General features: G+C 48.9%; 1 protein-coding gene across 1 annotated transcript in view; it reads right to left on the bottom strand.

Moving 5' to 3' along the window:
* Window positions 1–381: 381 nt before the first annotated feature.
* Window positions 382–16,459, bottom strand: part of kcnt2b (potassium sodium-activated channel subfamily T member 2b) — a gene marked incomplete at both ends in the record, with an annotated part of 106,325 nt that continues 90,247 nt past the window's right edge. Inside the window, 3 exons of the mRNA XM_081357210.1 lie at window positions 382–499; window positions 2,048–2,132; window positions 3,313–3,664. Coding sequence (XP_081213336.1) covers window positions 382–499; window positions 2,048–2,132; window positions 3,313–3,664 — 555 coding nt within the window. The remainder of the gene's footprint in view (window positions 500–2,047; window positions 2,133–3,312; window positions 3,665–16,459) is intronic.

Here is a 16,459-nt window from a genome sequence, read left to right as displayed (position 1 = left end):
TTACTTGTCATTCAAAACATCTAAAAACTTGTCCTAAAATGTTTTTTATGCAAAGTATATGTTTTTCTTTTAATTTTGGCATGAAATGTGACCTGGACGGGCTCTTGACAGGTTCTGTCAAAGGCATCCTTTAGTTAAATCAATGAAACCTTGTTTGAAATTGTGTTAGTTGATATGAAAGTTGAATGAAGGCCACTAAAAGCAAGATCACTTTTTACAGTGTATATTCAGCTCACAGTCCCATCTGCACCGGTACTCCTCTCTCTCTCTCTCTCTCTCTCTCTCTCTCTCTCTCTCTCTCTCTGTACACATGCACAAACATCAGTTTGCCCCATCTTCTCGGAAGGTGATTCTCGTGCTGGTGGCCTGTAGTGATTGTGTTCATAGATGAGTGCTGTCCTGTGTGTCAAATCTGTGTCCCTCCGCTGGCCCTGCGCTAGGCTTGCGAGCGCCGGCCTGGTTAGGCACTGGTGACAGAAGATCTGGTCTGATCAGATACCTGCAGGAATGACCACAGTTAATGATCCGGAGTTAAGCTTTGTTGCACAAACAGCCAAGTGGGCGTTTCATCAACAGAATTAAACAATCTAATAAGCATAAAAATACAAAGCACACACAAATATTGGGTAATATACTCATTTTTTATTAAAAAAATTATTTAGTATGTCGTTTCTGTAACGCTAGTGGCACCAAGCAAAATGACAAAAATAAAGCATATACTTGAGGAACCTTGCAAACGCCCCTTTTGTGCGTCGCGTGACTCGCGCCTCCCCCAACTCAAACATCACAATCACAGCTCTTAAGGGTAAAAGTAGGGAGCTTTCAATAAAAGGTCCAATATCTTAGGAAACTTTTAGCTGTGTTGCTTATATGTCATAAGTAAGCAATTGAGTAGACTTCCACTTGGTCTAGGGCAAACAGGAGAGTCTCGCTCATTATAAACCCATTTTTGACATGAGGCACCGCAAATATAAACAATATAAACTAGAACATTTGTCTTTCTGAATGGGTGCATGATGAAGCTGTATGGTATTGAAGCCTCCATTTTAGCGCGTAGCATCACAACGCCCTGTTCATAAACCCATGAATGACATATTAATAGTAGTCAATGAATAATTGACTGGGTTAAGAGGATGTATTTCAAAGTCCCCCTGTGGTGAAAATCAAGTTTTTAATGTTGTTTATATGTCTGTGTGGCGTTTTTAATATGCTTTATGACAAACCATGTGCAAATTCATAAGTCAACACCATTGCTGAGTATTTTGGCCTTAAAACGGCAGAGGAAAAAGGGTTTGGTTTGAAATCGCTGGTGTTTCTGACGTCACAAACTACCTTGTAACCAATCAGGTCAACGTGTGATCGTCAACCAGTGAATCTATGAGCTGGTGTGAGTGAGTGGAGGCGGGGCTAATTTGCATATTCATAGAACCACGTATACTAAATGAGGCAAGGGTGTAGAGTTACATTCAAACTATTTTAAGTTAAAGATGAGTTTTTAATGGATACAAAGATTGACTACATAAAAACTTTAACATAAACAAATCTTACATCACCTTTATAGGTAACTATTTTTTAAGATATTATTTTAGTACTAAAGTATATTTTATGATCAACATTTCTCTCAATGCACTATGGTATTTACATTCTTTACAAATAATACATGCAATATATTTGGCTAAAAGAAGGCAAGTTGGTAACACTTAAATTGATGGTCCGCTTTAGACATTATGTTGACTATAAGTAACTTTGTAACTCGTATTAGAGTATTAGTAGACTGTCTGCTTAATTTCTGCTAACACTTTATTTTGATGCTCCCCTAACAGACATTCTACTGACTATAAGTAACTTTGCAACTACATCAACTTATTCCACTCACCCGAACCCTAACAGTCTACTAATACTTAACTAATACTCTAATGAGTTAGTTGACATGTAGTTGCGACGATACTCATAGTCGACAGAAAGTCTAAAGTGGACCATCAAAATAAAGTGTAACAGAGCATTTATACATTTTTGAAATGCAACCTTGTGATGTCACCATACTCACACAACATCATGGAGCTCCAGGCGTGTGTCAGGGGAAGGGTTGATAAGAATATAGGACAGTCTGTTGCCCGGGTCCGTCATCCCATCTGACACAAGAAGAGCAGGACACAAGACTATAAATCAAATCTATAAGTCCAAACATAAAATTCCAAATATGAACATACAGAATTGACACAGAGGACAAAGTGTTTGAATGATTCACTTAAAACAATATTTATGCCTAAATTTATGTTTTATGTATTTGAATTGCATCTAAAATTCATCCATTTGGATTTACACAGTTTTAACATAAACTAATAAGCCTAATGTTGATATTAATTTGTCAGTCATAAATGCACGAAACAGGTAACATTTCTGTAATAGTACTAACAAACAGAATGTGTTTTAAATAAGTAACCAGCTTTATATATTTATCATCAATAAATCCATTTCAATAGCATACATGCTAGCTAACTGAATATTGCTTGTTTCACAGCTAGCCATATTTTAACCATTTTCATTTATTTTTCCCACAGTGAACAGACTGATGCGGATTCTAGGCCATTTGAATAAATGCATTTGAAAATATGATAATTTAAATCAAATATATGCAAATAGTTAATAATAAACCATGTCATGATTTTTCTTTTGTGTATGACTGACAAATATGCATCACATTAAGTTTATCAGTCTGTTTATGTTAAAACTGTGTAATCCAAATGGATTGAAATTTTCTATCCAATTCAAGTAAATCAATCTTAAATTTAGGCCTAATTATTTTTTTGAGCGTAAAATGATGTGAAAGAAGCATTGGTGCACCGATAGGACATTAATATAATATAATAAATATAATATAATAATTATTGTTGTATTTTTTTAGTACACTTTCCTATTTAAAAAAAAAAAGGTTTTGAAAGGTTGTTTTATGTTTTTGAAAGAAGTCTCATGCATTAATTTGATCAAAAATACAGAAATCATTCTAATATGCAGATTTGCTGCTCAAGAAACATTTCTTATTATTATCAATGTTGAAAACAGGTGTGCTGTATATGTGTATCTTATATCTTATGTCATATTATTTTTTATTTTACTATCTGTGTACTGCTGTTGTCTCGGTGTACTGGAAGCTTCTTCTGTTACCAAAACAAATTCCTTGTGTGTGCAAACATACTTGGCAATAAAGCTCTTTCTGATTCTGATTCTGAAAAAGATAGTAGATATGCAATATTATATTTTTTAGCTACATTACATCACCCAGTCTGAAGAAGCAGCGGTGTGCACACTCACTAAATCCAGATGGCGAGAGCCCCAGGTGCTTCATGCGTGTGCGGACCAGAGCGTTGAGCTCCTGCCTCTCGGAGCGGCGGAACAGGCTGAGTCTCTGCTGGCTGATGCGCTCCGCAGCGCTCCCGACTCCCTTGGCCCCGCTGGAGCCCCGTCCACCTTTACGACTCAATCGACGCGCCCACTGCATGCTCTTCCTCCTCAGGAGCGGGTGGTCCATGGCCTGCGATGATGAGGAGGACGAGGAGGGCGGCTCGGATGATGTTGAGTTACGGTGAGGACCGGAGCGGCAGAGCAGAGGCTCACGGGGCTCCCGCGTATCCTCGTAATCCTCCACAGTGATGGACACCTGAGACTGAGACAAGCCACACAGAGGAGTCATTCCTCCACAGAAACACTATAATGACAACAATCACACAAGTTTGGAATTTAGATTTATTTTTGTTGCAAGAAGTCTCTTTTGATCATCAAGGCTGCATTTATTTGATGAAGAATACAGTAAAAACAGTAACATTGTGAAATATTATTGCAATTTTAAATTAGTGTATTCTATTTGAGTATATGTTAAAATGTGTCACGATCCCTGTACTGTCTTGTGTTTTGTAGGACTTTTATGTTGAAGTATATTCTTAGTTCCCCATTGTTTCTGTGTTCACTTCCTGTGTTTGGTTCCTGTTTTGCCTTGTATATTGTTTGTCTCCATAGTTACCCTTATTAGTTCCCATGACATCAATCACCAACACCTGTCCCTTGTTAACCAGTCTATGTAAACCTCTGTGCTTCAGTTGTTGTTTGCTGTACCATGTTACTGTCCTGAGTTCTGTTGTTTGCCCTGGATTACCTATTTGTTTTATTAAAGTAGTGCTTGCATGTGGATTCTCTCTCCGCTTTATTCCTGCCTCATTGTTACAAAATGTAATTTATTCCAGTGATCAGCTGAATTTTCAGCATCATTACTCTAGTCTTCATTGCACAAGATCCTTCAGAAATCATTCAAATATGCTGATTTGATGCTCAGTTATTATCAATTATTATTGGTGCTCAATTACTTATAATGGTTCTTATTATTATCACTGCTCAGGGTATATACAGAAATTCTTAAGTTGAATTTAATACCTTTTAATACCTTTTTTAATACCTTCACAATATTTTTTAATACCAGCACGACTTCAAGATGCAACTGTAGCGGTATAAAGTAATGAAATATCTTTCCAAAAATAATAAAACATTTCGGTGATTATAACTTAACTTCAACCCTGGACTCAAAAACCAACACAGAAACAGATAGAGATTTGTGGCCGATCCTTTCTTGCCCTCTTTTTTTTTTTTTAAGCTGTGATTTTAACACTTGATTTCATAGCTTTGTAAGATAAAATCCTTCTTTGCTAGACCTAATAATTATTTTGGTCTATAATCAAATCAATATCAAAAAGTAGAATAAAAAAGTATAGCATTAAAAAGTTTATTTTAACTAATAGTGTAATTTTCTACCATAAACTGTACAATTGAATAAAATTAGCTGCCAGATAAAAAATTAGCTATTAGATAACTTGCTTTGCTTTTTTTTTTCTGGTTTCACCTCACTCCAGTCTAAACTAAATGATTTTTTTTTGTAATGTTTCTACACATTATGATATAAATAACCTGAAAATACTAGTAGTATACATACATGAATACATGAATTGTTTGTTCATGTTACTTAACAGTGCATTAACTAATGTTAACAAATACAACTTTTGATTTCAATAATGTAGGCTACTAGTAAATGGTGAAATTAGCATTAAGATAGATTAATTAATGCTGTAGAAGTGCAGTCTGCAGTCTAACTTATTAATAGTTAATGTTAATGTAGTTGACTAGAGTTTAATAAATGGAACCATATAAAATGTTACCGATCTGTTACACACCGATTCAGACGTCTCGTGAGTTCAGTGTCGGACAGATCAGTTATTTTAACCATTCATTAAAGTAAATCGGTTCAAAGGAGTCATTAGTTCGTGAATTATGCGATGTGTCATTAGCGGACGTCTACGTGTTGTGTGACTATCCCGGCAGTTAGGACATCGCACAAGTTTTGTGTCAAACAGAGAAAACATTTCATTACTGGATAGTTTTGTTTGTTTATTGAAAATGTGGTTTATGTCAGCTGAATGGGCGGAACGCTTTTCAGAGAACATAAGGCAGTGTATTTTAGCACAATTCACACCCAGCGGTAATGCAAGAAATAAATATCCGAATGCGCCACGTGAAACTTCGGTCTTCCGACCTTTTACCATCGTGTGTCAATAGATTTTGATTAATATGAGCGAGGGCGAGAGAGCAAGAGAGGAGAGAGTGCGCGCGCGCGCGACCGGGGCTCTTTCTCTCTGCTCATTCTTTCAGTTAACATGTCATGCACCCTGTCAGCGCAGCAGTCATCTACATTAGGCTACTCACCGATCAAATAAGGCTTTGGCGGGACAAAAATGCGCTTTGGCGGCCGCCAAAAAAATTCAATGCAGTAAAAACCCCGATGTCTATTAAATGACTGAAATAGAAGCGAACTCGCGAACAGGTTTGGCAGCAAGCCAGCCGGGTAACTTACCCAGTTCCCTTACGAGAACGTTCTCTCGTACTGCGTTGCAAACGCTATGGGAAAACTCCTTTTCTCGAGAATATTGAAGCCTTTATTTTAAAACGCATTTGCTACAGCACAGGCGAGAGCATCAGACCCACGTGAGTGAGCTGATAGGCTGTGCTGTGGGCAACTGCACGAACCAATGGCGGATAGACAGAAGCGCGCGAGCCAATCAGGGCGCTTGGCGCTCTGTCACTGTCAAGCGCGCGAAACTACACGTGACCATAACATATAAATACAGATAGAATCCGCCATTTGACAGATTTAATCTCCTTCAGCTCGACTCACCTCGTCGCTGATTTTCTCCGGTCGTAAGAAGCCCTCGTCGTGGAAAAGCCGTCCAGCGGAACAGCTTCGCATCCCGGCATCTCGCCAGCTGAGCGTTTCCCTGTGGCATCTGACGAAAAATTATATCCTTTTCATTGCATATTTATCTAAAAGAGCAAACCGCTGTTTTCACAGCGCGGCATAATGCCTCTCTCCATCTGTGAGAGCTGTGGGGTCTCCCTGCATGCATCCGACGGACACACCCAGTGTGCGGCCTGCCTCGGCCCTGAGCACGCCGAGGCAGCGCTCATGAAAGGCGGCTGCCAATTCTGCGACGGGATGCCTGTCTCCGTTCTCCGTTCAAGGCTGTCTTCGACGGTGACCGATTCCGCCCACCTTCCGTCTTCGGCGCCCCACGAGCCCCGTAGGAAGAAGCGGCGCGATCAGAGGCGTCCTGAGCGCGGTGAGTTTAGCGAGTGCACGCCGGGCCTTTCTCCTCGTGCCTCGCCCACGCCTTCTTCGCCTGTCCTGTTCTCTCGGAGCGAGCAGCGCCCCTCGTCTGAAGCGGCTGGACTCGTCTCTTTCGGCGCATCTCCGGATGACGTCGATGACGCACTTTCTATGGCGGCATCTGAGAGCGAGGATTGGTCGGGCTCCGCGGACCCCGCTCCCCCCTCTCAGCTAGAGTTTTCTGATACTCGAGCGAGCATTGACGCCGAACTTCTCCGTGTCATGTCTCGCGCTGTTGACGAGTTGGGACTCGATTGGCTTTCTCCAGCTGAGCCCGCCAGAAGCCGCCTCGATGAATGGTACCTGCCGGGGCGCCAGCAGGCCCCTCGTCAGCGCGCCGCTCCATTTATGCCTGAGGTTCACGAAGAGCTCACAAAATGCTGGCGCGCGCCCTTTTCAGCGCGAACGCGCTCATCTGCCTCTTCTACGCTCTCCACTGTTGACGGCGCTGAAGAGAAAGGATATGTGTCTCTCCCCCCACTGGAGGAAGCGGTCGCTGCACACTTATGCCCCCCCACTGCAGGTAGTTGGAGGTCTAAGACGGTGCACCCTTCTAAGCCGTGCAGAACTACTTCGGCCATTGCCAGCCGCGCATACGCTGCCGCCGGTCAAGCCGCCTCTGCACTTCACGCCATGGCGACGCTTCAAGCCTTCCAGGCCAAACTTCTCCGTTCCATGGATGAGTCAGGCCCGGACCCAGACACATTTAAAGACCTCAGGAGTGCCACGGATCTGGCACTGAGGGCCACGAAGACCACCGCTCAAGCCCTGGGCCGCAATATGGCCAGCCTAGTGGTAATGGAGCGCCACCTCTGGCTAAACTTAACCGAGATCAGGGACGCGGATAAATCTGCCTTCCTCGACTCGCCCGTCACAGCCTCAGGTCTCTTCGGCCCATCTGTCAGCGGCTTCGCCGATCGCTTCACTGAAGCTCAGAAGGCTTCCAGCGCCATGAGACACTTTCTACCAAAGCGCTCCAGCTCAGTCCAACGGCGCCCCAAGAGCACGCCGCGACCTGAGAAAGTGGTGTCCCAGGTCCTCCAGCCCCGCCCAGCGGCTGAGACCAGTAAGCACATGAAGCCAGCGAAACGGTTCCCGTTCCCTAAGCGCCAGGGCCCGCGGCCGAAGCTGACGCTCGATCACGAGCCCAAGAAGCCGTCCTAACCGGCACAAAGAGGGGTCACTGTCCCGCTGCGGCCGGACCAGCCCGTCTCGTGAGTTCAGTGTCGGACAGATCAGTTATTTTAACCATTCATTAAAGTAAATCGGTTCAAAGGAGTCATTAGTTCGTGAATTATGCGATGTGTCATTAGCGGACGTCTACGTGTTGTGTGACTATCCCGGCAGTTAGGACATCGCACAAGTTTTGTGTCAAACAGAGAAAACATTTCATTACTGGATAGTTTTGTTTGTTTATTGAAAATGTGGTTTATGTCAGCTGAATGGGCGGAACGCTTTTCAGAGAACATAAGGCAGTGTATTTTAGCACAATTCACACCCAGCGGTAATGCAAGAAATAAATATCCGAATGCGCCACGTGAAACTTCGGTCTTCCGACCTTTTACCATCGTGTGTCAATAGATTTTGATTAATATGAGCGAGGGCGAGAGAGCAAGAGAGGAGAGAGTGCGCGCGCGCGCGACCGGGGCTCTTTCTCTCTGCTCATTCTTTCAGTTAACATGTCATGCACCCTGTCAGCGCAGCAGTCATCTACATTAGGCTACTCACCGATCAAATAAGGCTTTGGCGGGACAAAAATGCGCTTTGGCGGCCGCCAAAAAAATTCAATGCAGTAAAAACCCCGATGTCTATTAAATGACTGAAATAGAAGCGAACTCGCGAACAGGTTTGGCAGCAAGCCAGCCGGGTAACTTACCCAGTTCCCTTACGAGAACGTTCTCTCGTACTGCGTTGCAAACGCTATGGGAAAACTCCTTTTCTCGAGAATATTGAAGCCTTTATTTTAAAACGCATTTGCTACAGCACAGGCGAGAGCATCAGACCCACGTGAGTGAGCTGATAGGCTGTGCTGTGGGCAACTGCACGAACCAATGGCGGATAGACAGAAGCGCGCGAGCCAATCAGGGCGCTTGGCGCTCTGTCACTGTCAAGCGCGCGAAACTACACGTGACCATAACATATAAATACAGATAGAATCCGCCATTTGACAGATTTAATCTCCTTCAGCTCGACTCACCTCGTCGCTGATTTTCTCCGGTCGTAAGAAGCCCTCGTCGTGGAAAAGCCGTCCAGCGGAACAGCTTCGCATCCCGGCATCTCGCCAGCTGAGCGTTTCCCTGTGGCATCTGACGAAAAATTATATCCTTTTCATTGCATATTTATCTAAAAGAGCAAACCGCTGTTTTCACAGCGCGGCATAATGCCTCTCTCCATCTGTGAGAGCTGTGGGGTCTCCCTGCATGCATCCGACGGACACACCCAGTGTGCGGCCTGCCTCGGCCCTGAGCACGCCGAGGCAGCGCTCATGAAAGGCGGCTGCCAATTCTGCGACGGGATGCCTGTCTCCGTTCTCCGTTCAAGGCTGTCTTCGACGGTGACCGATTCCGCCCACCTTCCGTCTTCGGCGCCCCACGAGCCCCGTAGGAAGAAGCGGCGCGATCAGAGGCGTCCTGAGCGCGGTGAGTTTAGCGAGTGCACGCCGGGCCTTTCTCCTCGTGCCTCGCCCACGCCTTCTTCGCCTGTCCTGTTCTCTCGGAGCGAGCAGCGCCCCTCGTCTGAAGCGGCTGGACTCGTCTCTTTCGGCGCATCTCCGGATGACGTCGATGACGCACTTTCTATGGCGGCATCTGAGAGCGAGGATTGGTCGGGCTCCGCGGACCCCGCCCCCCCCTCTCAGCTAGAGTTTTCTGATACTCGAGCGAGCATTGACGCCGAACTTCTCCGTGTCATGTCTCGCGCTGTTGACGAGTTGGGACTCGATTGGCTTTCTCCAGCTGAGCCCGCCAGAAGCCGCCTCGATGAATGGTACCTGCCGGGGCGCCAGCAGGCCCCTCGTCAGCGCGCCGCTCCATTTATGCCTGAGGTTCACGAAGAGCTCACAAAATGCTGGCGCGCGCCCTTTTCAGCGCGAACGCGCTCATCTGCCTCTTCTACGCTCTCCACTGTTGACGGCGCTGAAGAGAAAGGATATGTGTCTCTCCCCCCACTGGAGGAAGCGGTCGCTGCACACTTATGCCCCCCCACTGCAGGTAGTTGGAGGTCTAAGACGGTGCACCCTTCTAAGCCGTGCAGAACTACTTCGGCCATTGCCAGCCGCGCATACGCTGCCGCCGGTCAAGCCGCCTCTGCACTTCACGCCATGGCGACGCTTCAAGCCTTCCAGGCCAAACTTCTCCGTTCCATGGATGAGTCAGGCCCGGACCCAGACACATTTAAAGACCTCAGGAGTGCCACGGATCTGGCACTGAGGGCCACGAAGACCACCGCTCAAGCCCTGGGCCGCAATATGGCCAGCCTAGTGGTAATGGAGCGCCACCTCTGGCTAAACTTAACCGAGATCAGGGACGCGGATAAATCTGCCTTCCTCGACTCGCCCGTCACAGCCTCAGGTCTCTTCGGCCCATCTGTCAGCGGCTTCGCCGATCGCTTCACTGAAGCTCAGAAGGCTTCCAGCGCCATGAGACACTTTCTACCAAAGCGCTCCAGCTCAGTCCAACGGCGCCCCAAGAGCACGCCGCGACCTGAGAAAGTGGTGTCCCAGGTCCTCCAGCCCCGCCCAGCGGCTGAGACCAGTAAGCACATGAAGCCAGCGAAACGGTTCCCGTTCCCTAAGCGCCAGGGCCCGCGGCCGAAGCTGACGCTCGATCACGAGCCCAAGAAGCCGTCCTAACCGGCACAAAGAGGGGTCACTGTCCCGCTGCGGCCGGACCAGCCCGTCTCGTGAGTTCAGTGTCGGACAGATCAGTTATTTTAACCATTCATTAAAGTAAATCGGTTCAAAGGAGTCATTAGTTCGTGAATTATGCGATGTGTCATTAGCGGACGTCTACGTGTTGTGTGACTATCCCGGCAGTTAGGACATCGCACAAGTTTTGTGTCAAACAGAGAAAACATTTCATTACTGGATAGTTTTGTTTGTTTATTGAAAATGTGGTTTATGTCAGCTGAATGGGCGGAACGCTTTTCAGAGAACATAAGGCAGTGTATTTTAGCACAATTCACACCCAGCGGTAATGCAAGAAATAAATATCCGAATGCGCCACGTGAAACTTCGGTCTTCCGACCTTTTACCATCGTGTGTCAATAGATTTTGATTAATATGAGCGAGGGCGAGAGAGCAAGAGAGGAGAGAGTGCGCGCGCGCGCGACCGGGGCTCTTTCTCTCTGCTCATTCTTTCAGTTAACATGTCATGCACCCTGTCAGCGCAGCAGTCATCTACATTAGGCTACTCACCGATCAAATAAGGCTTTGGCGGGACAAAAATGCGCTTTGGCGGCCGCCAAAAAAATTCAATGCAGTAAAAACCCCGATGTCTATTAAATGACTGAAATAGAAGCGAACTCGCGAACAGGTTTGGCAGCAAGCCAGCCGGGTAACTTACCCAGTTCCCTTACGAGAACGTTCTCTCGTACTGCGTTGCAAACGCTATGGGAAAACTCCTTTTCTCGAGAATATTGAAGCCTTTATTTTAAAACGCATTTGCTACAGCACAGGCGAGAGCATCAGACCCACGTGAGTGAGCTGATAGGCTGTGCTGTGGGCAACTGCACGAACCAATGGCGGATAGACAGAAGCGCGCGAGCCAATCAGGGCGCTTGGCGCTCTGTCACTGTCAAGCGCGCGAAACTACACGTGACCATAACATATAAATACAGATAGAATCCGCCATTTGACAGATTTAATCTCCTTCAGCTCGACTCACCTCGTCGCTGATTTTCTCCGGTCGTAAGAAGCCCTCGTCGTGGAAAAGCCGTCCAGCGGAACAGCTTCGCATCCCGGCATCTCGCCAGCTGAGCGTTTCCCTGTGGCATCTGACGAAAAATTATATCCTTTTCATTGCATATTTATCTAAAAGAGCAAACCGCTGTTTTCACAGCGCGGCATAATGCCTCTCTCCATCTGTGAGAGCTGTGGGGTCTCCCTGCATGCATCCGACGGACACACCCAGTGTGCGGCCTGCCTCGGCCCTGAGCACGCCGAGGCAGCGCTCATGAAAGGCGGCTGCCAATTCTGCGACAGGATGCCTGTCTCCGTTCTCCGTTCAAGGCTGTCTTCGACGGTGACCGATTCCGCCCACCTTCCGTCTTCGGCGCCCCACGAGCCCCGTAGGAAGAAGCGGCGCGATCAGAGGCGTCCTGAGCGCGGTGAGTTTAGCGAGTGCACGCCGGGCCTTTCTCCTCGTGCCTCGCCCACGCCTTCTTCGCCTGTCCTGTTCTCTCGGAGCGAGCAGCGCCCCTCGTCTGAAGCGGCTGGACTCGTCTCTTTCGGCGCATCTCCGGATGACGTCGATGACGCACTTTCTATGGCGGCATCTGAGAGCGAGGATTGGTCGGGCTCCGCGGACCCCGCCCCCCCCTCTCAGCTAGAGTTTTCTGATACTCGAGCGAGCATTGACGCCGAACTTCTCCGTGTCATGTCTCGCGCTGTTGACGAGTTGGGACTCGATTGGCTTTCTCCAGCTGAGCCCGCCAGAAGCCGCCTCGATGAATGGTACCTGCCGGGGCGCCAGCAGGCCCCTCGTCAGCGCGCCGCTCCATTTATGCCTGAGGTTCACGAAGAGCTCACAAAATGCTGGCGCGCGCCCTTTTCAGCGCGAACGCGCTCATCTGCCTCTTCTACGCTCTCCACTGTTGACGGCGCTGAAGAGAAAGGATATGTGTCTCTCCCCCCACTGGAGGAAGCGGTCGCTGCACACTTATGCCCCCCCACTGCAGGTAGTTGGAGGTCTAAGACGGTGCACCCTTCTAAGCCGTGCAGAACTACTTCGGCCATTGCCAGCCGCGCATACGCTGCCGCCGGTCAAGCCGCCTCTGCACTTCACGCCATGGCGACGCTTCAAGCCTTCCAGGCCAAACTTCTCCGTTCCATGGATGAGTCAGGCCCGGACCCAGACACATTTAAAGACCTCAGGAGTGCCACGGATCTGGCACTGAGGGCCACGAAGACCACCGCTCAAGCCCTGGGCCGCAATATGGCCAGCCTAGTGGTAATGGAGCGCCACCTCTGGCTAAACTTAACCGAGATCAGGGACGCGGATAAATCTGCCTTCCTCGACTCGCCCGTCACAGCCTCAGGTCTCTTCGGCCCATCTGTCAGCGGCTTCGCCGATCGCTTCACTGAAGCTCAGAAGGCTTCCAGCGCCATGAGACACTTTCTACCAAAGCGCTCCAGCTCAGTCCAACGGCGCCCCAAGAGCACGCCGCGACCTGAGAAAGTGGTGTCCCAGGTCCTCCAGCCCCGCCCAGCGGCTGAGACCAGTAAGCACATGAAGCCAGCGAAACGGTTCCCGTTCCCTAAGCGCCAGGGCCCGCGGCCGAAGCTGACGCTCGATCACGAGCCCAAGAAGCCGTCCTAACCGGCACAAAGAGGGGTCACTGTCCCGCTGCGGCCGGACCAGCCCCAAAAATCGCTCGACTACTGCTCACGGCTCCCTCTTCAGTTCAGGCGGCTGCAGCAGTTCTAAATGCAGTTCATGGGCCCGTCACATGTCACGCACCCCTGCAAACAAACGCTGTTTTAACAGCGACCCACACAAAGCACAAATCGAGCATAATTTCTCACATGCATACATGTCAGTCCGAGCCCCCCACTCTGGGTGTTCCAGATATGATAATGCCTCTAGCTCTGCGGGCTCTAGCTTGGCAAGCTATCCCCGGAGTTTCAGTATGGGTGATGAACATCATAAAGCATGGTTACTCGCTTCAGTTCGCCCGCAGACCACCGCGTTTTCGCGCGGTTATACAAACCACGGTAAGGGGCACATTGAGTCATGTCCTCCGCACCGAAGTGTTAAGTCTGCTGGCGAAAGGGGCCATCGAGAAGATCCCCCCTTCTCTGAGCGAGTCAGGTTTTTACAGCCGATACTTTCTTGTTCCAAAGAAAGACGGTGGCCTGAGACCCATTTTAGATCTCAGACATCTGAACAAGGCACTCATGTCACGGCCGTTCAGAATGCTCACGACCAGACATATCCTGACGCAGATTCGCCCAGGCGACTGGTTTTTCTCAGTAGATCTGAAAGACGCTTACTTTCACATTCAAGTGAACCCCCACCACAGGCCATTCTTGAGATTCGCCTTCGAGGGGCAGACATACCAGTACACAGTTCTTCCATTTGGACTGGCACTAGCGCCTCGTACATTCACGAAGTGCATGGATGCAGCTCTCTCCCCCCTGAGACAGCGGGGAATGCGCATCCTAAACTACCTCGACAACTGGCTCATACTGACCCAGTCAGAGGCGGAGTCACATACTCACAAAGCCTGGCTCCTCAGCCATCTAGAATGTCTAGGGCTCAGGGTCAATGTTGCAAAGAGTGTTCTGTTGCCCAGCCAACGTATCACGTTCCTGGGAACAGTTCTCGACTCCGTACTTATGAGAGCATGGCCCACACCGGCCCGTGCTCTAACGATTCAGCAGCTCACGGCATCGTTCATAGAGGGCTCTCTTGTACCCCTCAGAACGTTTCAGAGGATCCTTGGCCTGATGGCCTCTGCATCATCAGTACTCCAACTAGGCCTACTGCGTATGCGTCCTCTTCAGCTGTGGCTGGCTCCTATGGTGCCACCCCACGCCTGGCATTCAGGCCACTTGATTATCAAGGTGGACCAGCGCTGTGTTCAAGCCCTGGCCCCTTGGAAAAACGCCAGCTGGTACCAGCAGGGCGTAAGCATGGGGGTAGTTTCAGAGAGGAGGATGATTTCAACAGACGCCTCCAACTCCGGTTGGGGAGCTCTGTACGAGGGCAGGCCTGCCTCCGGCCTCTGGTCGAGCTCGGAGAAACGCCTACAAATAAACTGCCTCGAAATGAGAGCAGTTTTTCTAGCCCTAAAAACATTCCTCCCATACCTGGCGGGACACCACGTGTTGGTACGGACGGACAACATGTCGGTGGTCTCTTACATAAATCGCCAGGGCGGCCTCAGGTCCCGCAACCTGTTTACCATAGCCTCACAGCTCTTGCTATGGGCTCACACCAATCTGCGCTCGCTCAGGGCAGCTCACGTGCCAGGCACGTTGAATACAGGAGCAGACATGCTCTCTCGGGGCAGAGTTCCCCCAGAGGAATGGTCTCTCCACCCTCAGACAGTTCTCCTACTCTGGGAGGTCTTCGGGAAGGCAGAAGTAGATCTTTTCGCCTCAGAAGACAACTGTCAATGCCCAATCTTTTTCTCAAAGAGCAGGGATGCGTTGGCCCACGACTGGCCCAACCTTCCTCTCTATGCGTTCCCCCCGGTCTCGATGCTCCCTCAGGTCATCGAACGGATCAGGAACACGAAAAGCGCAGTGCTATTAGTAGCTCCTCTCTGGCGGACCCAGGTTTGGTTCCCAGAGTTGATGCAGCTGTCTGTAGCAGACCCGTGGCCAATCCCAGTGAGGCGCGACCTCCTGACTCAGGCCAACAGGACAATCTGGCATCCCCGTCCCGACTTATGGGCCCTACATGTATGGCCACTCAACGGGTACCCCAGAACCTCCCAGAGGGCGTCCTGAATACTATAAAGGAAGCTAGAGCTCCGTCTACCAGACGCCTCTATCTCAGTAAATGGTCAGTGTTTTCCAGCTGGTGTTTAGCTCGAGACCTCGACCCATACACTTGTGAAGTACCAAGAGTACTGTCTTTTCTACAGGAGATGTTGGACGCGGGTCGCTCCCCCTCCACTCTCAAAGTGTACGTGGCAGCCATTGCTGCTTTTCACGTATTGGAAGCCGGGGCCTCCTTAGGAAAAAGCGACCTTATAGTTCGCTTCCTCAGGGGCGCCAGGAGGCTTAACCCGCCTCGGCCACCGTCTGTTCCGGCCTGGGACCTCTCCTTGGTCCTGCGGGCTCTTAAGGGACCTCCCTTTGAACCACTTCAGTCAGCTGATCCTAAGTCTCTCTCTCTGAAAACCGCCCTGCTTCTAGCACTGGCGTCAGTAAAGAGAATAGGGGATTTACAGGCGCTGTCTACCAGCGCTTCCTGTCTGGAGTTTGGTCCTAATGACTCCAAGGTCATTCTTAGGCCAAGACATGGATATGTTCCTAAGGTGCTCTCAACTCCGTTCAGAGCCCAGGTTATTTCTCTGTCAGCTCTCCCCTCCTCCGAGGAGGATAGCGATTCTCTCATGCTTTGCCCAGTCAGAGCTTTGAGAATTTATCTGGAGCATTCGGCCTCTTTCAGACAGTCTGAACAGCTCTTTGTGTGTTTCGGGGGCCGATCCAAGGGCCTCCCGGTCACTAAAACCACACTGTCCAGATGGATAGTTGACGCCATTGCCCTGGCTTACACCTCACTGGGCCTCTCTTGTCCCATAGGTGTTAGAGCTCATTCTACGAGAGGTGTTGCCTCTTCGTGGGCTTGGTCAAGTGGTATTCCCATTGAAGACATTTGTGCGGCGGCCGGCTGGTCCGCTCCGCCCACATTTGTGAGATTCTATAAGCTGGATGTCCCTGCTCTGCAGACATGCGTTCTTTCTGTCTAGACTCTGGCTCTGTGGATCCAGACTAGTTTTGAACCATGGTCACTTGGGTATTCCCATCTATAGCATATGTGCGGCGGCCGGATATCCGCTCCGTCCACATTGTTGAATTATAGC

This window comes from Scardinius erythrophthalmus (genome assembly GCF_964197995.2).
Source record: "Scardinius erythrophthalmus genome assembly, chromosome: 1".
Lineage (NCBI taxonomy): Eukaryota > Metazoa > Chordata > Actinopteri > Cypriniformes > Leuciscidae > Scardinius > Scardinius erythrophthalmus.
Note: the sequence above shows the minus strand (reverse complement) of the source record. Positions and strands in the feature narration are given on the sequence as shown.